The sequence below is a fragment of the Abrus precatorius genome, unplaced genomic scaffold (assembly GCF_003935025.1).
Source record: "Abrus precatorius isolate BTA unplaced genomic scaffold, Abrus_2018 Scaffold4, whole genome shotgun sequence".
Classification (NCBI taxonomy): domain Eukaryota; kingdom Viridiplantae; phylum Streptophyta; class Magnoliopsida; order Fabales; family Fabaceae; genus Abrus; species Abrus precatorius.
The window spans coordinates 4,219,877-4,245,747 of NW_020874384.1; the positions used below are offsets into that span (position 1 = coordinate 4,219,877).

Here is a 25,871-nt window from a genome sequence, read left to right on the forward strand (position 1 = left end):
CATATCCAAAAGCAAAATTTTATCAGTTTTCCTTCAATTCAGAAGTAGCTATGTCGAAGCCCTGTGACTTGCAAATCAACATTGATGGTCAGCATTTCCTTTTGAAAGAGGTATTCCTTAGTGTTCTTTATTGATTCTTCCTAGCTTAATCGATAGATATTTCAAAGAAAAAGGCATTTATTTTGCAGAAGATTATATCAAAATACTGTGGGAGGGTGAAGAAGATCTTGAATCATCAAAAGAGAAGATGTCATGAGAAGGACTTGAGAATTAGAATCAGTGATTTTCCTGGAGGCCCAGATGGGTTTGAACTAGTTTCAAGGTTCTGCTACAACAAAGGCAAAATTCCAATCACTGTGGCTAATGTGTCTCTCCTCCACTGCTGTGCCATTTATCTTGGAATGACTGAGGAGGTCTTCAGCAACAATCTCTTCCAACAAACAGAAAATTTTCTTGAGGGAATCTATTGCTGGAAATGGAATGACATACTTGTAAGTCTCATGAGTTGCCAACTGTTTTATGCATATGCAGATTGCTATGGTCTCTTGGAGAAGATCATTTATGCTCTCTTAGCAAAGATTGCTCAAAGTTCAGATACAAACCAACTCACTTCCTCATCTTCAGCATCATCATCATCTTCTTCACCAGAAAGCAATTCTGCTAAGAGATTCTCTTCTTCAACCAAAACAACCCCTGAAAAAATCAAGTCAACTTTGCCAAGCAAAGCATGGTGGTTTGATGATTTGGCAACTTTACCACCAAAGATCATTGAAAAACTTTTTCAGACTATTGGAGCATACAAAGCTGGTAACAATAACTTGATCCTTACAAGATTTCTGTTGCATTATCTGAAAATAGCTACACAAACCAAAGTGGTTACTAGTAGAAACAGCAATGAATACGCTGTTCTTGCAGAAACAGCTGCTTATGGGGTTGTAGTTGTTGGTAAAAAGACCTTTTCTTGCAGAGGTCTTTTTTGGGTGTTAAGGATTGTAACTGGGTTTGGGTTGAGTAGAGATTGCAGAACTGAATTGGAGAAATTGATTGGTGGCATGCTTGACCAAGCCACCTTGGATGATCTTCTGGTCTCTGGGCATGATATGGGAGTTTATTATGATGTTAATTTGGTGATAAGATTGGTTAGACTATTCGTTGATGTCAATGGCACTGATGGAGTGTCTTCACATAAACTGAAAAGGGTTGGTAGATTAATTGACAAGTATTTGAGAGAGATATCCCCTGACCAGAACCTCAAGATCTCTAAATTTCTCGGGGTTGCAGAATGCTTGCCAGACTCTGCAAGGGATTGCTACGATGGAGTTTACAAAGCCATTGACATCTATCTTGAGGTGAGTGAAATATACATTTTTTCCATTGCTTTCATATGCTTGATCAATCATATACATATTGTGTATTGTTTGGCTTCAGAAAACAATTCTTTTCTGTTTTAGTTTTACAAAAATATTACCTTGTTTTCTGACACAAATTTGGATTAGAAACAATAAAAATCCCTGTTGTTTTATTCTCAGTTTGTTTTACATATGTATACATGTATATGACCATATATGGGTCATATGCAATCAACCAAGAAAGTAGTCCAGATCAGTACAAAAAATATCTAATAAACTTCAAACTTTTCTCTCTACCATTAAGACACCCAAATTGTTATTTTCCCCATCTTTCTGAGAGTATCTCTCTTGCATTATCTAAATAGGAGCTTCAACAGTCAAAATAATAAATTGGATGTTCTAGCGCCAAATTTTTATATTAACTTTTCAATCCGTATTTTATCTCTTTTCACCTGTCTTTTGTGGTCTTGAACCTTATCCCTGTGTTGTGTTTTACGTTGTAGTTTACACTTACTACTAAAAGGTACGAGGAAAGTGAAAAATCTATTAAACTCAAGGCATGAATAAGCTCTTCGTTGGAAATTCTTTACACTTTCAGCGCATTTCTGATAAAATTATACTCTCGAAAATTTTTAGAACGGCAAAATTACCGTAAATAAAATTTGTCATTCATAAGTGCCATTGATCTTAATTCTTAAATATTCTGAAATCTTGCTCAGCATTTACCTGTTACTACAACGTAGGATTAAAATTTTCTCTCTCTTTTATACTCCATATTTGAGTACTACGATGATATTGTATAAAACTTTCTCATTTCCGTAAGTAATAATGATTTGCAGTCTCATCCAATTATCACATTTGAGGAAAGGTCGAGATTGTGTAGATGTCTTAATTACAGAAAACTCAGCTTCGAAGCCAGTAAAGATCTTGCCAAGAACCCAAGAATTCCTCCAAGGATTGCAATGCAGGCTCTTATTTCTCAACAATCACAAATTTCAACAAGTGACTTTGTACTTGAAACTCAAAGAAAGAAGTCTTCCCAAATAGTTTTGTACAATGAAGCCAAGAAAGACAACTTCTCCGAAGAGAAAAAAGATATGAGACTAAACCTAGAGAGATTGCAATGGAGAGTAGTAGAACTAGAGAAATTGCCCAAGGAAATGAAAGGTCAAGGGTCAAAGTTGTTTAGCCATAATGTCTTGTTTAATCATGAACACGCTAGAGCCTCGCCAAGATTTTGCTAAATATCCAAGAATGACGGTAATTATGGTACTGTAAAAAGCTGTAATTTATTTTATATTTGCTTTAGAATTTCAATGCATTAGATTAGATAAAATAGTAAAAATTTCATTATTGAAACACTGGAACTTATTGGACGATATTCTGCCAACTGGGGAAATTATGTGGATTAAGACCCACGAGCAGTAACGTTTTTAACGGTCAGAACCAGTACATTCTGATTTAAATCCATTTGCAATTAGTGATATGCCAGCCGGCTAAATATACAAACCTATCCCAGGGTTCTTTTCCAGATAATAGGATAAGAAATTAATCGAAGAGGCGAAAAGTATCTTAAAACTCTATTGGACAGTAGTACTCTAGAGAATGTAGAGCGAGGGTAATTGTGTTTGCTTGGAGCATATGGGAAATGGTTGTTTAATAGAATAACAAGCAGTAAATTTCATCAAATATTAGTCAATTAAACTTGACTGAGTAAAACAGACACGGCAACCAGTGGGAATTTCTAGCTTTCTAGTGTAAATAAATATACCAGAACCCAAAAAATTCATTTCATTCCGAAAGGGCATAAGAAAATGGTGGGCCTCACGGAAAACCTCAGTCATTTCCTTTATTTTGCAAAAGTTCTACCAAACATAATATGTACTTCATCCTAAAAAGAAACAAGAAAAAAAGAAGTTATTCAACAGATTATCAACAAATGCAATCATCACGTAAAAATATATGTTGTATTTTAGGAATGCACAAAACAATAATAGAGAGAGACATTTTTGTTAACAAAGAATGTAATACTTATATTCGAACTACTCATGATGTGAACTATAGGCGCGAGAATTTAATATTACAGACACTGAAAAGTTACACATATGGAGTATGTAAGCAAATCATGAACAGGAAAGAATGTAGAGGGCAAATACAATCCAACTATCAAGCACAAATGCCAGAAGTTTTCCCAATCAGGTTGGCAATATTAGATCCTTCTTTTGATGAGGGACTCTAGTGATCTAAGCGTATAAATCCTCCCACCTCCTGGAAGCCCATGAAGCTGCCAGTAGGTTTCTTTGACACGATTGGATTTTGCCCAATAATTACACTTCCAATGCTCATTAGCCAAGAAAATATTTGATAGGATATCCTCAGCCAGCGTTATTGTCCCTGTATATGATTAGAAGAATGGACAACCTTTCTGGAAGAGCAAAGTGAAACAAAATCCCTCCTTTTCTCGTGGCATACCAAAATAACAACACCTCTGACGAAAATGGATTTTGACAATAAGTTGGATGCTGTCTGGGTCATAATATCGAGTCATCATGCAAGCTCTTTTTGTTCAAGTTCTTTTAGTGAATCGGTATAACATCAACTAACAACACAACCAACAAAAAATTTAAAAGCAGATAAGGGGACTGCTAAAGTAATAAGGATAATGACAAGCATATATTTTGAAAGTTCAGAAGAGATAATGTTACCTGTAATAGATCACATATAGACATCCCTTAGCAATCATACTTCATGGATCAACAAAGACACCAGCCTACAAGGACATCAAATCAAGGCTTTGTTATTGTTGTTGTAAATAAACTTCAAATTGTCTAAAGAGCATGATCCACTCATCAGGTTCTTACATCTTTTACTACAATCTTATCCGGAAAACTCAATCTTGGTAATAACCATTCCAACAAATAGAATGAGGTGTTTTGATAATTGCTTTTACCAGGATGATCATCTGAAAGGCAAGAATATTTTGAAATATGATTGATGGCAAAAGCAATTGTCAATTATAATCAGGGGCAATGGAGTCCAAACCTGAAGAACGTACAAGTATTCTATGTGTAACAAAAGACTGTGACAGTTGAAGGAGCAGCATCAAATTAGAAATCATAATACTGAATAAAAAAAAAAATAGGCATGCACATTAGAAAATACAAAATCTTCCACTTTCTTCAATCAGGGAAAATACAAGGCATTAGAAACCATAACAGTAGCCGCAAGCCAGTTCATAATTTTGCTTTTGAGTCATGCTCAATATTTAGAAAAGAGTCTTTCTGTAAACAACTGGTTTACATCTTCAAACAAATGTGCAAAAAGGTACTCGAAAAGCTAATTGATGTCCTGCCTGAAATTTAATAACTGAACAAAAAATCCTACATTTAATGATTGCAAATAGCAACACATAATTAAATAATAATAATAAGCAGAAACTGGTGGATATAGTTGAAAATCCAAGTCCTACTAGAGTATATCTAAAACCTTATCTATGATACAAAGTAAGGATAAATGTGGGTGGTTTTCTATCAGGATTCAGAAGGTTTTGCCAAAAAAAATTTGATTATAAATATCACATGTTTGCTCAATAAAAAGGCATTGGCTTATTTATACAATTGTTAGATAATTACTCTCACTTTCTCCTCTTTTCCTATCTCTCTCTCACAACTGTCATTATTGCCTTGTGCAATATTCTTCAACTTTCTATAATAACCATTATTAGTATAATAGTATATCAGATATCATACCAATTTTAGGCCTTCTCCTAATCATTAAATTTTAAGAGAGTTGATCTCGGCACACACTAACACACACAAATGTATGCATGTAACAAACAGTAACAAAACCTTTACCTGCCAGACAGAAGGCATGTATTCACGGTGCTGAAAATTTTGATGGTTTCTTGTTACATCTTTTGAACATCTTTCTTCCATATTCCTGTTATAGGGTATTGTCATCAAGAAGTCCAATTGAGATTAGAACAGAAAATACTGCCTTATAGTTTATTAGTGGCAGGTCAATGATTAGCAAAACAACAAAACAAAAGTATTTAGACATTGAAAATGCAAAGGACCTGTCAAATCACAATTAAACTATGTGAGTTTCACTTTATTCTTTTGGTTTTATAATCTGTTGAAAAATATTAGAAAGAAAAAAAAAATAAAGGCACAGAGGTGTTATTGTGTTAGAGAGACTACATATATATATGGACATTGTAAAAGGGAGGAAACTTGCATTACCTCCAAGCCAATACCTATATTCATATTAGCGGAAAGAATATGATAGTGTTATTGTCAATCAATTACCCCTCAATCAACCTCCTAATTAACAGCAATCAATCAACTAGAATGATTCTCCTATTAATCAATCACCCTTGAAATAGGCCAACTCTTCCTAAACTCAACTCTCCTAAATAGGTTTGCATGTTTTTGACATATCGTAAGGTGTTAATAAAATCCATCATGTACTGAATCAAAAGATATCTTTCTCTTCATACAAGATTTCAGGTGAGATTCAATAGTTGTTCAAGCTTCTCTATTATCTAGAAAATTTTAACTACCATAAACACTACAGAACTCACCCTTTGACCTTGTCTGAAGCTGTGGAATATCTATTCCCAAATATCACTGACTTTGTAGCTATAATAAGCATAGGGTGCACCTGAAGAAGTTTTTTGATATTCTGAACTATAGCTTCTGACACACTCTGGAGGAAAAGTTTTTTCCTGCATCACATATAACATTTGTGAGCGAAAATGAACGTATATCTGAACCAATTATTCAGTTAAGAGAACCTCCCGTCAATATTATCCTTTCCCTTGCTTTATAAGTTTTAACTCTTTCTTAAAAATGCTAAAACGGGACAAATTGATTATTTTAGAATTCAGAATATAAATTGATTCTTTGACAATTCTTAAACAAGGAGCAAAAATACACATGCCACTCACTAGAAAATATCAACATATGTATTACTTACTTGTTGTTTTCTCTTTGAGACAAGAACATTGAAGCACGATCCATCCAATGAAAAGCTCCAATGCTGTCAAATACAGTATGATTGGTCAAAGTTTACTAATTACATCAGATCAAGTTTATGAAATAATTTTATCTAATTAGTTTTCTGGAAACTAATTATGAATTTGCATTTAAACCTATTGTTTATTTTTAGTATTTTATCTAAACACTCCTTCTGGTCCTTTTTATAAGAAACAAAAGACTAAATCACCAGAACCAAGAAAAGCAATTAAGTATGTTATGTTTTCCATAAATATAAATTTTATTCCAAAAATATCCATAATTAGTTAGTAATTTGTATATTTAATGATATTAATAAAAGAAATTTAGCAATTAATGCATCTTGAATCTATCATTTGTTTCTTATAATAAGAACAAAAAAAATGTTACATTTTTTTTTCTTATAAAATTGTAAAAAGGACCAGAGGGAGTATTTTTTATGGATGCTATGAAATACTAGTATCATTCACCATAAGTACAAACAGTATTTCCAGCTTTTTGAAACCAATAGTTATTTACATGGCATTCCAATTTATCGATGGAAATCGTGGAATAGAAAAAGACTTTATGGTTCATAGTAAGATGATCCAAAGTTGACCATTCTCAACTACCCAACCACTCTTTCACTTTAGCAAGCTGTAATTAAAATTTTTATACAAGAAAAAGCAAGAAGAAACCAACCTGTCAATCATGAGCAGGAGAACACCAACCCCATGAATTTCTTTCTGCTTCTCTATGCGACGATGTAATGTCTGTTGCAGAACAAATAAGATTCATAAACAGATGTAAAAATTATTGCGGATACTCCATTGCATGTGCATGCACTATAATATCAACTCAATGACAAATTTTGAACCAATAAAAAAAAAAAAGCACCAACCACCAAGGTTTAATAAGACTAAGCATGTGAGTTCCCATTAGGAAGTTAATGAGAAATTAATGCTTATCATTTTACTTGGGAGAGAAACCCTAATTTCTGAGTATAATTAAGTGCTAGCACTGTACAAAGAGGTCCTAATTTATTGGAATAGAATACAACCAAGTACAAGTAGTGTGGTGCAAAAACACTATTGTAGAACAAATATATACAAAAATAACAAATCATTTACCCTCAGAGTGTGAAGAAATTCAAAGCTATCGGAACAACGAGCATACAAAAAACGAGCCATGCAGAGATTATACAACGTTTTATCATAACCTCTTCCACTAGCGTCCCCGGCTCGGTGTTGCGTAATGCGATGAATGAGTAATTGGGAAAAGCGGATAATATCAAAGCGACAATCGAGATCGAGAAAGAGAACCAAATGGTCGAAGCCACCGTAGTGTTTGGGAAGAATGGAAGTGATTGCGGTGTGAATGAGAATGTGGGTTTTGGCAGAAGGAGAGGGACCCACAACTTCAAGGACGTTGCCGACGCGGAGAGGAACTCTGTGAAGCGGTGGAGGAAGTAAGAAAGGCCGCACACTGCTCACCCTACTCAGCATCTCTCCTCCGCTCTCATCTCCGGCGATCCACCTTTCAATTTCCTCTCTCTGCTTCGTATTCATTTCTTTTCTTAGTCCATCGTTCTCTTTCTCATCTTTTCCGCTCACCTCTTCCCGCGCTGTGGTTAGGTTCTCCTTTGTGATGTTGATTTTAAGAATTTTTATTAAAAAATATTAAAAATTTATTTATTATACTTTTATACAATAAATGTTTTATTTTTATTAAAAATTAGTTATTTTCAATTATGTATGATCAGTTATAAAAATTAAAGTTTATATTTTTTTTTCTTCTATGTAATACTACTTCATTTACTTCAATTTTTTTTCTATAGTCATCTTAGTAGTTATTCTAAAGTAATATATATAATTATTAAGTGGGCGGATTAATTGTAACGTTTATTTTAATTTAAATATTGATTTTGAGTTGAAGTCTTAAATATAAGTTGTATTAAATATTTAAAGAAAATTTTTTGTATGATATGTCATATAAAGAATAAAAAATAAATATGCTAAAATCATGTTTATAAACATTAAAAACTATTTTGTGTTTGTATATAACTAAATAAAGGATAGTTTAACATTAAATTTTAAGCTAACTATTTTAGTTTTTTTTTTTGCTATAAACTATTTTAGTTTTTAAAGAAGTATTATTCTATATAAAGTATTTTTGTATTGTAAGATAATTTAAATTCGAACTTTTAAATATTCAAGTTAACTTTTTTATTTTTATTTTTACCACATTAGTTTTTTATTGTAACAATATTAAATCTTAATAAGATCACATTAAAAAAATTATAATCATTATTAAAATTAATTAAAAAGTTTTTTTTTGGCTAAAAATTAAAAAGTTTTTTAAACATTAAGTCGGGATCAAGATACAAAAAATTTGTATGACTTTTTACGTTAAAGTGAGATATCTATGGGTGAACATTCAAATTCGTTCTCAACAAAACTTTGATTTGAAAGAACTATTTTTCCCCCCATTTTTTAATAGTTAATTGATTGAATCACTACTTCAAATTGTAATGAATATATTTAAATTTTGTATGATTTAATTAATTAAAATGAGATATCAAATTATATTGTTATTCTATGATTGGTTTTGTCCTGAACATGAATTCTATACACTGTAGCGGTGATTAAGTTTCTTAAAACTTTATTTCATCATTTAATGTGGAATTTTTAACTTAAAATTTTGATATGTTTTGTGATTGAAAAAAAGAGTCAAGAAGATTCTATTCATCATTCTGTAGAAAAATTCGGTAAAATTCTAATAAAGTTTATACTACTATTACAGTGAAAGGATTAAATCAAAAAACAAAAGGTAAAAGTTTAAATTAAATAAAGAAATTAAAGAACAAAATCATAACAAACCTTAAATTCAGAAACAAAAATACTAAATTAACAAAACATGTTTATGATTATTTAAAAATGCTTAATTTTAAAAAAAATTCTTAAAAAATGGGTTATCATTTCTTTATATTAAATTAAATCAAGCACATACCAACATACTAGTGAAAGTCAATATTCAATCCAATCACCTATTCAATCTTAAAAACATTAAGTAGAAATTTTACAAATATATAAATTTACAACACCTCAATAATTATTTATTTATATCAATTCTATCAATTGTTTATTTATCATAACTCTATCACTTTGTGATATACTCTCACTTATAATATGATTAAAAAAAATGTGTTTATCAATAAAGGATGTGTTTAAATATCTTGGAGTTTTAGCTTACACGTGCAAGCGTGTGTACATACGTTGCTTCTGATGCTGTCACCTACCTACGGCGAAGTAAGGAGACGTGTGTGGTTAGTAATACATTAGGAAGCAAACGTTTTCCCTTGCGAACTTAGGAAAACGTAAGCAACCATAAGGTTTGCACATGGCAGCATGTGGTTGGCGTTGCTTACAAACACAACGTGAGGCTGTTATTGCATTAACTGTACAACAACCTTTGTTATCCACAAAATAACTACATTACAATAAAATTTCATGGTTGTACATCAATTAATGATAATATAAAATTAAGATTTGCTTCTGCTAACAGTAACATTGGACCCTTCACTCCCCCCCTTAAAAAAAAGCATAAAGAACCATCAAATTCAACAGAAGGGGTGATTGCTTTCTGCTTCCGTCTTTCACATATAGTGTTAGTAATAGGACCAGGTTTGCCCTCTATTATACTAACCTTGGTTTCTGTGCCACACTTGCACTGATTTGCTTGCTCTATATATAGTTTTGTTCTATTTCTACACAAAACATCTAATTAGCAAAATGATCTTTCTGGGTGATTTTGATTATAAGGAGCATAATTATTTGTTCGTGGCATTCTATTAAATTATAGTTGCTTTAGTTATGGCCTATTTAAGAGTTCTGTTATTTTCTCTTGGAAATTTAGTATTGGCTCGTGAAGGAAAGACAGAAACAAAACAAATTTCCGTACTTAGTTTCCATTTTTTTCTTTCTTTCTCTTCTTTGGTTGTCTTGTTATAAATGGTCTTGAAATAGAATCAGAGAAAAAGCATAGGATGATCTCTTTGATATTCTCCATGCATGGAGTAGGATGGTTAGTCGTGTGTATATGTTAATCAATATTGAATTTGAACAATTGTAGAAGACCTGAATAATAACTAATTGTCCCTATATTATATATGGCCTTTTGTCTTATAAACTTTTGTATTTACTTGGTTATGTCCACGGCCTACTTTTCAAATGCCCATTTTTATCTTTATCCACACAAAAAAAAAATGACTTTCTTGGTTTGAGAACAAGTATTTGTTTATTGGCCTCTAACAGTGTTTCCTACTTTCCTTGCATTTTGAATGACAGTGAGTGCTGGCTACAATGAACATTATGTCTACCCACCAATGCAATTGGCCCCTGAGAATTCAGGATCATCCTGACAAAGGAAGTATTAATAAGGCTCCAGTTTCAGGGATTTATTCTCCTTCCAGAGGATTGAACTTCCTCAATGTTGGATACATTGTTCATAAATGTGGCCATAGTGCCAGAAAATGCAGGCCTATTGTTTCTAGTTCAGTGAGTGACAGTATGAATCCTTCTGATTCAGATGACATTGATAAGAATAAACCTCAGAGTGATGAAATGGGAGGAGTATGTTGACTTCTTACTTTCATATTGTGTATTTAATTCATTGCATTGTAACATGCCTCACCATGTATTTCTATAATCTTTTTAGAAGTATGTCAACGAACTAACATCTGGGCATATTTGTTTTTCCTTTATTCTATTCTCTAAATTTGTTCCCCTTCCTCTAGTGAACCGGTTGAATATGAAATCCTTGTTTTAGTATATTAAAATATTTTAAAAACCAACAATACTTATTTTCTATCCTTTTTTAAATTGCCAACTGTTTTAACATAGTAGTTCTTATATTTCTCACTCTACTTTTCTTTAGTTTACTTTATGTAATATTGTTGTTGACCAAAATTGTTGTTGACCAAAATTGTTTTGATAAATTTACATTTAGGTACAGTTATTTTCCAACTGGATTTTATCCAGGCTGAGTCCTTAGCATAATATATTGTGTATTAACTTTCCATTGCATTGCATACGTCTTACTTCGCGTCTTTCTTTTTTTTTAAAACATGCTTCAGGTGAATAGTGAAATGCTTAGGGAGAGTCTCGAGAAAATAGTTGGTACAGATGATTCCACGTTTAGTGGATTTGACCTTGCCACTCTTATCAGGAACAAATATGGGAGGTCTTATGATGTTCAGTTGATAAAAAAGGTAAGCTTTTAACAAGTGGAATTACTTGCGTCTTGTCCTGAGTTTGTGTGATGAATTTGGCCTATATAATGTCACGATTTACTCTTCCAAACTATGATTGTTGAGAGATGGAGGGAGTTATCCAGCACTCCGTTGGAAATTGTACATTACTGTTTCTTCTGGCATACAATTGCCATTGAATAATATTTCGTTCTTCAGTTGATATATCTTCTTGTCAACTCTGTCCATATTGCATTTGTTGATGAAGCATATACTTTGAAGTACTTAAACTTACATGCTCTTGTTCATAGACATGCAAATAGTGATCAAATTAACAGTGCACGCACAATTTTCATCTTCCACCAACATGCTAGTGGTTGAAAAAATTCCGGATAGTAAAGAGATGAAAGTTATCATTATATCCTACATTATGTTATTAAAAAAATTAGGTTTTTCCATTTGTTAACTAATAAAATACGCCTACTATGGTGTTGAAATTATTTGCTACACCAATAATATTGTTTATGGCCCATATTTTTAGAATTTTTTGGCATCCTTCGTCCTTGCTCTTGAATGTTGCTGCATTATCCATTTCCTTGAATATATATAACTTGGAAGTTGGAACTTCATATGGGTATGATGTTTTTTCTCTTTTTTCTCCAAAATTTTACTTGCGAATGCCTTGGAGCATTATACCATCTCCTTGGAGTGTGCTTGCTTGATTCTTTGAAATTGGATAAATTGTTGAGTTAGCACATTTAAGACGAAGTTTGATCTCATACCGTTACATGATATGTGCCAGGAATTCATGGGAAGAAATCTTCTTGCTTTGAATGTCATGTGGAAGTACATGGAGCAGGTATTAAAACTTCTTTGCCTCGTCATTTGTTTTCTCTGTATAAGATACATGACTTGAGTAGATACAATTCAAATGAAATACGTAAAATTTATTCGATGTCAAGAAAAAGAAAGGAAAATACTAGACAAATTTTTGGAGTAGACCCTCAATTTAGTTTTTTATATTATTAGCGTCGAGCATCTTAGTACCTAAGATTTTGAAATGTCTTCCATAGTCCCTGATCTTTTTTTCCCCTCAATTGATTTAATTTTTAGAGTCATACACTGTTAAAGGATTACAATACCTCTAACAATCTCAAGTACCAAATTGTAGATTTACTACAATTTTTTGCGAGAACTTTTCTCATAATGGGTTGGTATAGTTATGGACCCTTTCTTGCATAAACGAATGGTCCTCCAGATTTTCACTTATCCACCAACCACCCGTACAACTGACCATGTTGCATTAATCAAAATGAAAGTAGCTTATGACTTCAATCAGTTTAGAAAGAGAGAACAGAAGAAAAAGGTCCTTTTGCTACCATTTCACATACCGCATTGGTATAAAAGTAGTTGACTAGTTGGGTACCTAAACCATGCATTTAGTTGTAGTTTAAAGTAAAGTAACATTATTACTAAAAGGTTTATGCACCACCATGGAATTGCTTGTACTGTTGAGATTATCCGTGTGATCCTATTTCAGTATGTCCAATATTTTTTGCTATCAGAGATCCTTCCCGTTGACTGAAGAAGAGTATATTTTGAGGCTTGATGATGTTGCAAACACATTAAAATGTTGGGGAGCTGTCTCACATATTCGAAACAGCCTAGCAAAGTCCAAAGAACGACCTCGGATAGGGAAGGTAAAACTATGCTCTTCTGTCGTGTGTATAATCTAGGTCATGTTTTTTAGCTTTGGTGACGTGATCTTTGCTTCAATTCAATTTAGGTTGTAATATTCAAACTTAAGTTGCATAGTGTTTCTTTCTTGGGTAATATCATTAACGTTAAAAGGAGTGTGTAGCGAAAGGAGCTGCAAGACTCAGACTAGAGATAGTGTATTCTAAAGAAACAAGAAGAGTTATAAAGAAATAAAAACTCTGCAGAGGGGAAATACTAAAGATTCTGGTTAGAGATCTTGGGTCAATTTGTAATGTACAAAAAGGTGTAAATTTGAACATAGATTTTGATGCTTTATGCTGACAATAATCTAAATTCTAAAACATAGTGTGAAAAAATCATATCTAGATTCAGTAAGCTGTGGTTGCCAAGAAAAAAACAAATGTCTGTGAACATTTTTTGTAATTTATTGTTATTTGCTGCAGGCAGTGAGCATTTTTATTGATATGGATGAGTCTGGTGCTCGTGCAAACGAATGGATCTACAAATAGAATGCATTGCTGAGTTGAAATCAATCTCAAGTCATTCACTAGATTCCATATTTCAATGAAAGAAGAATCCGTAGCCAGCAGGACCATCACTTTTTTGTAAATTTCGTTAGTTTGGAACTTACTATACTTGGAACGCAACATCTCCAAAAGTTTTTCTTACGTTTCTGTTCACATCAGGCCCAGGCAAATATATTTTTGGTTCTTCCCTTATATTTTCTTTTTCTTTCATCACAGTATTGATGTAAAATGAGTTAATATAAGAAAAGCATCCACGATAAATTTCTAACAAACTTCTCTTCAATTTAGAGTACTAATATTAATAGCTGTGTTGTTATTCTATGTTTGTGCCCTCTCCTTGAGAGAATTACTTGAAACATGAGGGTAATATGATTCCTTTTGCCAGTAAGTGTGCGAATATCGCCAATTGATGATGTAACTGCTCGGACAGATAATTACTTGAAAGATGAGAGAAATTTCCTTATATTCATATGTGCACAGTATGACCCAAATTCCATTAAAGATTCATATTTATTATATATTTAATTCCTCAAAATATATTTAGTTTTATTTTAATTAGAGAAAGAAAACAAAATAAAAATATCTAGTTAAAAAGAGAGTCGTGAGAGAAAGTTAAGTATATTTAATTGATGCAAAGTGAACTTGAAAAAATTAAGTAAAGAATTATGCCCCTAAAAAATATATATTTATAAATAGATTTATGGCTTAAATATGTTTTAACTACCTTTAAATAGATTTTAATTTAATGCTTAACTAATTTATTTTAATTTTATATCCAACGTTAACTTTTATCAGTTAAATGGTGATGTGCTTTACAGTTTGCCACATCATCTTCAATCTCTCTCTTTTACTTCATTCTTTAATTTTTACGTTATGAATTTACATCAATATTTTATTTTTTAAAAATAAAAAAAAATTAAGATTGTAATGTTGAAATCATAAATGGACAGTTCTTCAATCTTTATTTTCAAGTGAAAATTTTTAAAATACAAAACAAAAATTGTTGAATCTTTTATCTGAAATTCAACTTTGTTTCTTATCTTCATCTTCATTCTTTTTCGTTTTGGAAACAAACATTCGCGTTATTGTTTGTTCCTTGTTTCCCAAGCACCGTTGTTGGTGATTGGTTGTTTGTGGAGGAGAAGTGTTACCAGAGGTGACGTTTTGTTGCCATAAATAGGCAAGGCCTTTTGCTATTCTGGAAAGCACCTAGTGTTGAGCGAAGAGTAATATGAAGCACTGTTTTGGACATTGTTGAAAGTAAGTGTTATTCGATTTGATTATTGACGGTTAGGCTTTACTTTCGTTAATTTTGCTTTACCTGACACGAATATTTGTTCATTTTTGTATATAGATGATTTTCAATGCTATTATTCATCATGGGGGTCATTTTGAGTTGGACCCTGTGATGCTCTATGTTGGGGGCAAAGAGGCAATTCATGTGAAGAACATTGATATGGACAGGTGATCGTACTTTGAAGCACTTAGGATTGTAAAAGAAGACTTAGGTTACAGAGAGCATCCAGTGAGGATATGGTGGAAACATGATCCTTGTGACTTCAAGGAAATCAACTGTGACAGTGTAGCCCTAGACATGGCTAACTTTGCCATGTCTAACAGTGTTGAGGTTAAAATGTATGTTGTTTGTGAAGTAGGATACAAGGGTGTTGTTGGAGACAATTTTGCCAGTAGTGAGGAGAAATTTCTAAAAGAAGTTCATTTAGATGATAATGAGGAGGATAGAATTGATGACATAGATGATGGATTTGATAAACACGTCGTAGAATTTGGGCGAGTAAAATGCAGTAGGAAGAAGTTAGTTGCAAAGAAAGTGAATGAAGATGTTAAAGTTGAGGAGGAATATGTTGCTTATAGTGTTCATGAGCTTGAGAAAGTACCTATATGCTTATAGGAGGAAATATTCCAAATTTAATGGTGATGATTTGAATAAAGATTTCAAATGGAAGTTAGGTTTGGAGTTTGGTTCCATTAAAGAGTTGAAGGACGCAATTCAAGAGTATAATGTGTTGAATGGAAAAGAAATCAGATTTGATTAAAATGGTAAGAGGAGGGCAAGGGCAAGATGTAGGTATTGTGTTGAATACTATGTGTATGTTAGTAAGGTCAGCAATTCAGAGACTTACAGGTTGAACACTCTGACTGATAAACACACATCCATAATAAGAGTGCGGAATCATCTTGGGTTGCTAAGATTTTGATTAACAAGATGAAGGCCACAAATACTAACATTGCATTAAAGGATATTGTTGGATAAATTCAATCTAATTATTCCACTAGGATAACATTGTCAAGAGCATTTAGGACTAAACAGATTGCTAAAAGTATGATTGATAGTGACTTTGACAAACAATATGGACTACTTTGGAGATATGCAGCTGAACTTAAACAAAGAAGTGTAGCCAATACTTGTGTGATTAGAGTATTTAGGCCATCTTTGGAGATTTTGCCAAGGTTTGGGAGTTTCTACATGTGTCTTAAAGGTCCAAAATAAGTTTTTAAAAAGGTTTATCGCCTATTGATAGGGGTGGATGGATGTCACATAAAAAATAAATTTGGAGCTCAGCTATTGATTGCTATTGGAGACCCAAATGATCAATACCTTCTCTTGGCTTTTGCTATTGTGGAGATTGAGTCAAAGGAGACGTGGAGATGGTTTTTGAATTTGCTCTTAGAAAATATTGGTTCTATTGAAGCCAACAAGGGGGTCTTTATGAGTGACCAACAAAAGGTAAAGGTGTTTGTTTTTACTACCTCTAAGTTAACTCATTTTCATATTAATACCTTAGAATTTTGTGCTGACTTAATTGAAATTTTTGACAAGGCTTGACACAAGTTTTTGAAGAATTTTCTGTACTTGTTGAACATAGATTCTATTTGAGGCACTTATACAACAATTTTAAGAAGAAGTTTGAAGGAGGAGTCCAACTAAGAGACCTCATGATGGGTGCTGCCAAAGCAACATATGAACAACTTTGGAGGGCTTATATGCAATAGATTAGATTAAATGAGGCTGCATACTGGTGGCCATTTAATCTAGACAGGAAAACATGGTGTAAGCATAAATTTTCATGTTACCAAAAATGTGATTTATTAATGAATAATCTTAGTGAAGCATTTAATAGCACAATTCTAATTGCTAAGGATAAATCAATTCTCACAATATTTGAGTGGATAAGGATGTATTTGATGAATAGGTTTTCTAACCTTAGGGACAAAGTTAAAGGCTACAAAGGACAAATTATGCCTAAGCCTTTAAAACGAATAGATTGAGAGGTTGAAAAGTCAAGGAATTAGGTAACAAGTTAGGAAGGGGATGAAGACTTTGAAGTGAGTCATTTACATTTTAGTGATAAACTTATAATAGACATCTGTAGAAACTATTGTAATTATAATTTCTGGGATTTAGAAGGCATTCCATACAGGCATGTTGTGGCTGCCCTATAATTAGACTTCATGAACTATGTTAATAATTATTATTCTCAGGATACTTATGTGATATGTTATAGACATAAAATTTTAACCACCAATAGGTAGGACATGTGACCTGAAACTGAGTTTAATGAGATCCTACCTCCCTAAAAATAAAAAGGGTCCGAAGACCTAAAAAATTGAGTAGAAGGAAACCTAATGAGATAAATTCAAATATGACAAGATTGACAAAAGATCTTGTAAGTATAAGTATAAAAGATGTGGTGTGTAACACCTTAATTTAATTTTCTAATAAATTAATTTAGCAATAAAATGGGAATAATAAAAATTTCATTTAAATAGTTCCAAATGCATGATTTAGTAAAGTATTTCTAAAATAAGGAGGGTTACAAGTTTGAGACAAAACAAATGTTACAGGACCTATTTAAATATATCACAATTTTTTTAAAAAAATAGTTTTCTAAGTCCTATAGCAGTTCCATCTCACATTGCACGTTTCACACATTTACTAACATAATTCAAATCATGCATCAATAAACACGAAGTAATACATTTCAACATTCCATTCAAATTCACATACAGGTACGCTTATTGCACTGTCAAACAATTCACACACACGTGCGCTCGCTGCACGTAGCCACGCTCAATGTGGTACTGTGATTAAAATTTCTTGATGTCCTCAACCTCAGGGACTAACTTAGTTTCATACCATGGATAGTCGCCGGTTAGCCCCTGCCTTACGGATACGTGTGCGGTCAAGGGCCCTTTAGCAAATGTGTTAGTCAGAGACCGAGTCAGGAGGAGAGTATATGACTTGTGGTGCACTCATGCTCACTGTTGGCGTCACCACCACGCTCTCTTCCCCAAGGTATTTCTACTGCCCCCATCTTCCACATCCCCAGTATATCGCTGTAACCATTCATAGTTTCCAATATTTCAAACATAACCGTAATCAAGATCACATGTCATTCACACATATTCACCCATATTTTCAATTGTATCATGGTATTCATTCTCACCCAATGACATATCCATACATATCAACCACATTATACTCAAACACACACATTCCATCACCATTATATTGCAAATAAAGTCATTTTCATCCAAATACACATCTTTCTACATTCTATCTCAATCATATTCTAATACATAGCAATACAAATGAATTCTAAGCACAAGGAGATAGGGTAGAGTCTCCCTTACCCCGAAATGAAGACCCACAACACAAAATGACAATGGAAGTGCTTCCTACACGAATTTTTGTCCTAAACACATGAAAAACTCCATGAGAAACTGAGAAAATGGAAAAAAGGGATGAAAACCGAAATCTTAACCCATAAAACTCACCTCCAAGCATTCCAAACACGATTTTAACCTTCAATCTTGCACCTAAACGGCTTTGGAGGCGATTTAATCGGTGAAGAAGGGTTGAGGGTCGAGAGAATTGAAGAAGAGACGAGAGGAAGGGTGGGAAATGAATTTTTCGAACGCTAAACCCCTTAAATACCCTAGGATTCGCGACACTCTCGCTACAACGAGACTTTTCTTTTTGCAGCGAGGTATCTCTCACTGCAGTAAGACATTTCTCACTGCAGCGAGACCTCTTCTTGCTACAGTAAAAGCTCAGATGAATCTGCACTCTGATTTCTGCACAATCTTGCTATAGCGAGACCCTCTCGCTACAGTGAGACTACACCTTTTATGCTCCCTTCTCACTGCAGCGAGGAGCCTCTCGCTATAGTGAGAACGCAATAAATGGACGCCTTTTGCCCAAGGCCTTCTCGCTACAGCGAGAACGCCCCTACAACACACACTTAGCCTATTCCTCAATCAGTTTCAGCCAAATCACAAGTCCACACTCACATTTGGGGGCGTTACATGGTGTACAACGCCATAACACAAGAACTTGTCAACAGCCAGCGCCACCACAACCAACAGCCACTGAAACAGCTGAAGGTCAACTTGAGGCAAATGTTGAAAGCTCAGCACCTAATCCACCTGAAGCAGTGGGGGCACAACAATTTTTACCAGTCCAGAAAAAGGTATATGTATTAGCCTCGTCATTTCATGACTTTAGTAAAATTGCTAATGATTTACGTTTACAAGCAAAAATGGTGTTAAGAAGACTACCAAAGGGACCAACCACAAGACAGAAGCAAACAAGTCAACCAAGTGATCAACCAAAAGAAAGATCAACTACTGCAGATCTCAATGAAGACATTGCTGTAGCAAAATGAGCAGCTAATGAAGGGCCAACTTCATCACCTTTATTAACTCAACCAAGTCAACGAAGTTGGGAGGCAAGTGCAGTAGCAGGGGCAGATAAGGGAGACGGACAAATGATGTGAATTGAAAAGGAACAGTGTTTTTTAGCAACCATTTCTGAGGAGAATAGTGTTTAGAGTTATTTTGTATTGGGAGTAATGTTACTGCTAAATATTTTAAACAATGTGCAACAACAATGTCTTTATTTTAATTATGAAGCATGTGAATGAAAATCTTTTATGAACCACAAGGTGTACCTTTTGATGACAATTAAATATAAACAATGTGCAGCATGCATTTGCATCTTTTAGGACCCATGTTTTGTATGTTTAAGTCTTATTTTTCACACATTTCTAATTTGTTACTTATAACAAAACTAGGTAGTGAATTAGTAAATTTGTATAATGCAAGTTTTTAGAGATACTAAAAAAATATAAAATATTAAACAGTAATTTACGTTCAGTTATATATCGAAGATAGTAATATGAAAATGTTTATTTATGGAGGTAGTAAACCTTAAACAGTTTAAAAATACATGTTTTGTTCTGAAATAATAAAAGTATGGAGGTAGTTGATAACTAATCAAACTTGTACATTCAGTTATCAATTGTTATGTCAAATCATAATCAATTTTTACAGTGAATACAATCAAATTCAACCGAGTGAATAACGCAAGTTGTTAATAAAGATCATGACAGAGTGAACAAAGTCATGAGCATCAATTCTTCTGTCATTGAATTCATTCAACCATATTTAAAATAACTTTCATTACATTGAATTACAAACTGTCAGCCTTTAAAACTTTGTTACCAACAATATTCATTACTACTACAATGCTCACAATGGTAATGAAAAATCAAAGTACAATCACTAAACATCCTAAAATCTTCACCCTATTCCTCTCAATAACAATCTTCTTGTGGGATATTTTAAACTTTAATAATGCAAGTTGTCAATGGAGATCATATCATTCTTCCTAAAGTCTCGTCATCTCTTCTTTACTTTTTACCATTTTCTCCTCAGTTACTTTTTCAACTTCTATTAAATTACTGATCTTTGCCTTCAACTCTTGAATTGTGCGAATTTGTCTCGAGATAATAGACTCATTGTCCCAATCTATAAGTTCTATAATCTAATGAAAATAATTATAAGAATTAGATTCCTGCAAACTAAATACAAATAAATTTGTAAACACATAAACACAAATTCATTCCCAAATACAATCAGTTGAACTTGCATTCCAACCAAAGCATTTCCAAAACCTTCTACCAAGATTTTTCTTGCTCTGTGAGGTAAAAATTATAGCGAGCTTCTTAAATTTGCAAGTTACAACAACATTGCAGAAGATGAGCACGAGGACCACCCACACTACTCATTTCGTAAAGACAAAGAACAGAAAAGAAGACCAAGATGGATAATGACAACCAACAAAAAAAGAACCCTAACATCCTTCTTCCTTTAATGATTCTTCTTCTTCCCTTTATATTTGCCTTCAACATATTTTTCTCCTTAGTGTTCTTCTTCTTGAAATAGGGTTCTTGATTTGGCCCTCTCTTTCATTCCCCAAAACGCATCGTATAAGTTATGTTTTATTTTTTTATATGAATTCGTATGTGAAAATTTAAAAGTAAGGTGAAAGAGATAAATTGAAGGTGATATGACAAACTTTGAATCATGTCATCCTTTAACTAACAAAAGCTAAAGTCAAGTACAAAATTAAAAAAAAAATTAGTTAAGTATTAAAATAAAAAAATTTAATGAGTAATAATTTGAAATAAACCCTATTTAGAGGTAGTTAAAACATATTTAGCTTAGATTTAAAGTATTTTAGGAAAGATGCATAAAATATTTCTCTTTCCTCCTTTCTCTGCACACAAGACAAGACAATAAGAAATAGTAAATTCCCCCACTTATTTCTTTCCCATTCACTTTTATCCTACTAACAATGAAATTTCAGCTTTTCTTGCTTATTTCTTTCTTTCATAACTCTCTCTTGTATTACACTTAAACAAAACAAAGCAGTAGTATAATTTGCTTACCAGGGATTCGGCTCCTTTGTTCACGAAAAATAAAATAACTGTCTTTGGTGATAAATTTGCAGTGTACATCAACACAAGGACGAAGGCAGCTGTTCTCTGTTCTGTATTCTCATCAAGACAGTATTTGGCATTTACAGCTTCAAGTTTACAAATATGAAATCGTAAGAGGGCAGAAGCAACACATTCTACAAAAACTGAATTATGGCAAAAAGAAAAACAAACGAAATATGTGATCCAATTCACTAATTGCAAGCTACAATTTACATGCTATCTAATTTTTCTTTGCCTGCTTTCTTTACAATGATTATAAGCCGACCTAGCATTAGCATCTACACGAATAACCTCGTTGATAAACAAGTTACATAAACCTCTATCCCGTGCTGTAAGGAGCCCGACCAGTCAACTTAATTCTTTACAATCAAATATCAAGACTAGGACAGTTAATTCTTTACTTCGAAGGATCAAAAGTTTCCTTTTTTCACATCGAAGAAAAATGGAAGAAGGAAAACCTATAATGAATCTATTTTAAGAGCTGCTATTTTGAATTGGCTGTGAGGGGCACTGGTCCTCTATAGCTGGTGAGTTTAAGGGCTTTCTAAGAGAACGGTACTGCAGGCGGACATTCTCTCCAGTTCCAATAATCTTGAGCAAATACCTGTACAGAAGTTTGACATCAATGAGATTTTCACTTTCACTTTCACTTAGGACAAGTCAAATCAGATTCCCTGCATACAGTTGTACTGCAAATACATAAAAATATGATACGATACATGTTATAAATTAAGCGTGTAGGTGTGTAAGAATATAAAAACCATTATGAACTATCAAATCCCCCACCCACAGACATCAAATGTTGAAACTAGACCGAATGATTCAACTCAGGTTTGGCCTTTTAAAGTTACAGGCCAAACCGGAGTAAAAGAAAATTCTGAAAAGTTGAGAATACATATAAATGTACCGTGTTACAAAGATAAAGTGATACCAAGCACGCAGAAAACCTCTATTCCCTTGCACATCTAAATGGGAAGCTTCACTACGCCATAAAAGTTGACTAATTAATTATGTAATGTGCTTGCAAACTGATTTTTAACATTTAATGTTTTCACATAAAAGGTAGTAATTCAAAACTATATCAAGAACCTAAATAAAAATGTAAACAAGTTCTTTTTTGATAACTTACCAGCCATTGAGACACTGAGACGTAATCACAGCTTCTTTCCCAACAAATTTTTCTGGGGTCCTCCTGTTACCCTGTAGAAATTGGTTGTCCATAACTGCTGACCATCTGATACAGTAATGGCCAAAAATTGAAAACAAAACCAAAATTGTTTACCTTAATAATGACTCTCTCATTTACTGAAAATGGATATTGTACACCCCGCTGGAGTCCATCAACAGCAGTAAAATCTCCATTTTCCTAAAACAATTAAGTGCCAATATACATAAATTTCACTCCAGAAAATTAATTCCGTATAGTCTTGAACATCTGGTTTATAGTCAGAATGCATAATAATTCATGCTCATGCACAACACTCCTGGTTTGCTTCACATGCATGGTCAATCTCTTCAAAATCTACACATACACTGAGGACGGAGATCAATTTGTTTGGTGGGTTTGTGGAAGTCAGTTATAATAATATATTTTAAAATCTAGGAGGCACTATGGTAGCAGTAACTTATTAGTACAACTTAACGCTATTATTGGAGAAGTGTTTAACTGAAGATACATGCAAATACATTTCACCCCCACCTGCCCCTCCCACACATGGAAGGTCAACTAAGAGAGAAACTACTCCTTTACAAGAAAATAGGAATGACCAGTATTATCATTTACAAAATAATGTATTATTCTGTATTACTATATATTGATACTGATGCTGTGGACAACTTCAAGGCATATTATGAAAAATTTAAGGAGCAGGATTCCCTCCAGTTGGCTATATAGTGCAGGGCTCTACATTTCTAATCCAATAACCCAAATTTGTAGGCTTGTATTTTATGAGCTTTTAAGGTATGAAAAATAAAATATGCAGAAGAGACTCTTCTTGCATTCTCTCTCTGACCGCAGGGAATCTGATTACAAACTTTTGCCATCAACAGGAATGTAGGATATGCAAATACGCAATAGCAATACATACACAAAGATTGCACTATCCAATCCCTACTATTAAATTTCAAGTCAAAAGTATAATAACATTTGTATCTCAAATCTAGAATTTCTAAACAAAAACAAGATTACAGGTTTTTATTTTATGAAGTGGAACTAACAAAAGCTGGGTAGCTTTTTTGTGAAGTAAACTTCTGGAACATTCTGGATAAATCATTCTATTCACAGTCAACCTTAAATGTCATGCTATCTCCTTATCATGGTTTAAGTAATCTTAGGAAAACAGCCATCTCATAAAAGAAGCTGGACTAAGTCCATTTCAGGAACATTCTAGGTAAATCATAGTATAGTATACGCAGGCAACCTTGGAGATCATGCCATCGCCTTATTGCTTAAGTAATCAAAGATTAAAAATAGCCCCTGTACATTTGTTAATTGTTGATTTAAAGAGAAAAAATTTTCCCACCACAATATTCTGATTGAAAAAAAAAAAAAAGAAGACAGGCTATCTAAGTTATATACCCTGTTCACTCTTCTCATTGAATCCATTTGGTCCCCCATTTCTTTCCGTCGCTTTCGGAGAGCAGCATTACGAAATAACCTTCGATCGTCCTCATGCTTGACAGCAGCAGCTGCAGCTCTAAGAGCTGAAAGGAAACTCAAATCAATCCATGTCACAAAATAAATAACAAGGAACCAATGAATCAGAAAGACACAACAACCAGAAATGAGGCTACATAATCTATGTATTTGTGTGTGTAGATGGCTGAAACAGTGTAAAACTACAAAGGAAATGAAAGATACCAAGATTAGGGATCAAAGAGCCGGTCTCAATTTCTGCATTGCAAAGAGTACATCTTGACTGTGGCAGAAACAACAATTGTAAGTATGATTCTTGTCTCCATCAAACAGTCTAATTCCATAATGGAAGTAGAAAGTAACAGAAATGAGACAACACAAATACAACCAAAATAAGAATACAGATCATGAAGGGTACAAAGACCAAGAAAGTACAAGTTTAAATACACAGAAAACAAAAATATGGTACAATTTAATACTGGGTTTAGTTGTAAGATTCAAGGCATTAACTATCTTAAAGTTGTTAACCTTTTGTTATAGAAATTAAATGTAACCATCTGGAAGGCCAATGTAATATTTTAGCTGTTTAACTTGGGAAATTTGGGTAACATCCTTATTTCGCGGTATGTAACTGTGGCAACCAACAAATCTTATCCATGGTTCTACAACATTATCAGGCCTCACACCATAATTTCCACAACAGCACAAGATTTCATAAATTTTCAAGACCAAGTATTTGCTATTGCTTGCCTTCAATACATTGAAGGCATAACTACTGTTCAAAATATTGTACACAGCCCAACTGATCTAATTTTACACCAATCTTTCATTACCCCAAATAAAAGCATTATATTATCATGAACCCTCTAATGTGTATAGATTTCTTGCACAGACAGACACAGATATAATCCTTGAACTCTAGTATGTCAGACTATGTCTGCCTATGGTTCAAATGCAAAAAATGTCACTTTCATTGGCAATGGGCTTTAATTTCTAGATGCAGAGATGTAACCTATATATGTTTTAGAAGACTGAAATAGGAAAAAGCCCCACTTACCGTTTCAATGACTCTCCTCAGCATGAGACCTCCAAAAGAATGTCCACATGAGACAAGCATGGCATCTTCAAGGAATGTACCACTGGTGAATAAATTGAAACAGGAATAGATATCAGAATAAAATTAAACCACAGTATGTCCTTAAAAGCATATTTTTCTTTTATGATAATATAAATGAAAAAGGCACAAAATGAGTCCAGATGCAAGTAAAAAAGAAAAGCTATACATGTAAAAAGAAATTACTAAAAAAATTGCCAAACTTGCATGTAGACATTAAAAGATCTTAACTATATTGTTTACTTTAACTAAGTGCCTTGAAACCCCAAGAAAACTTCCAATTGATGAGTTTCCCTTAACAACGTTATCTATAACTTCATTATGCAACATCAGAAAACACAGATGTTCAGGAATCCTTTCTCTTCTGAATATTAAATTGTAAATTGTATTCATGGAGATCAATACTATCATGTATCTGACAATTTAACTCTGGCTCCAGAGGAATGCCACAAACCATCATTTGGTACAATCAGTAGA

General features: G+C 33.2%; 4 protein-coding genes across 14 annotated transcripts in view; 2 read left to right on the plus strand and 2 right to left on the minus strand.

Annotated features, from left to right (window-relative positions):
* LOC113865250 (BTB/POZ domain-containing protein At3g19850-like) lies at positions 1–2,593 on the plus strand. Its single transcript, XM_027499684.1, has 3 exons — positions 1–110; positions 189–1,349; positions 2,189–2,593. Exons 1-3 carry the CDS (start codon positions 51–53, stop codon positions 2,591–2,593), a joined length of 1,626 nt encoding a protein of 541 aa, XP_027355485.1. The 5' UTR covers positions 1–50.
* LOC113864294 overlaps positions 2,225–25,871 on the minus strand; it is a 26,688-nt gene continuing 3,041 nt past the window's right edge. For 2 of the 7 annotated variants that reach the window (XM_027497852.1, XM_027497850.1), the window contains 6 exons: positions 25,338–25,419; positions 24,506–24,563; positions 24,224–24,348; positions 22,928–23,011; positions 22,775–22,845; positions 21,661–22,249 (listed from right to left, as the gene is read on the minus strand). In XM_027497852.1, coding sequence (XP_027353653.1) covers positions 22,120–22,249; positions 22,775–22,845; positions 22,928–23,011; positions 24,224–24,348; positions 24,506–24,563; positions 25,338–25,419 — 550 coding nt within the window. In that variant the 3' untranslated portion in view covers positions 21,661–22,119. Of the gene's footprint in view, positions 2,237–20,924; positions 20,927–21,618; positions 22,250–22,774; positions 22,846–22,927; positions 23,012–23,650; positions 23,756–24,223; positions 24,349–24,505; positions 24,564–25,337; positions 25,420–25,871 lie in introns of those variants that run through there. The other 5 variants (XR_003504819.1, XM_027497854.1, XM_027497855.1 and 2 more) reach the window with 5 other exon arrangements.
* Positions 3,367–7,965, minus strand: LOC113864295 (DNA repair protein XRCC2 homolog). 4 transcript variants are annotated; one of them, XM_027497857.1, is made up of 9 exons: positions 7,474–7,958; positions 7,046–7,116; positions 6,327–6,389; positions 5,932–6,075; positions 5,204–5,288; positions 4,392–4,428; positions 4,211–4,311; positions 4,055–4,119; positions 3,367–3,948 (listed from the first exon to the last, which is right to left on the minus strand). In XM_027497857.1, exons 1-8 carry the CDS (start codon positions 7,909–7,911, stop codon positions 4,096–4,098), a joined length of 963 nt encoding a protein of 320 aa, XP_027353658.1. In that variant the 5' UTR covers positions 7,912–7,958; the 3' UTR covers positions 3,367–3,948; positions 4,055–4,095. The 4 variants fall into 4 exon arrangements, 3 of the variants coding, with proteins under 3 accessions (XP_027353658.1, XP_027353659.1, XP_027353660.1); XR_003504820.1 differs by lacking the exon at positions 4,392–4,428 and having other exon boundaries at positions 3,419–3,948; XM_027497859.1 differs by lacking the exon at positions 5,932–6,075 and having other exon boundaries at positions 3,419–3,948.
* Positions 9,873–14,303, plus strand: LOC113864296. Of its 2 annotated transcripts, none has more exons than XM_027497860.1 (6): positions 9,873–10,026; positions 10,690–10,974; positions 11,478–11,612; positions 12,394–12,450; positions 13,157–13,291; positions 13,754–14,303. In XM_027497860.1, exons 2-6 carry the CDS (start codon positions 10,705–10,707, stop codon positions 13,817–13,819), a joined length of 663 nt encoding a protein of 220 aa, XP_027353661.1. In that variant the 5' UTR covers positions 9,873–10,026; positions 10,690–10,704; the 3' UTR covers positions 13,820–14,303. The 2 variants fall into 2 exon arrangements, with proteins under 2 accessions (XP_027353661.1, XP_027353663.1); XM_027497862.1 differs by having other exon boundaries at positions 9,901–10,009; positions 13,754–14,297.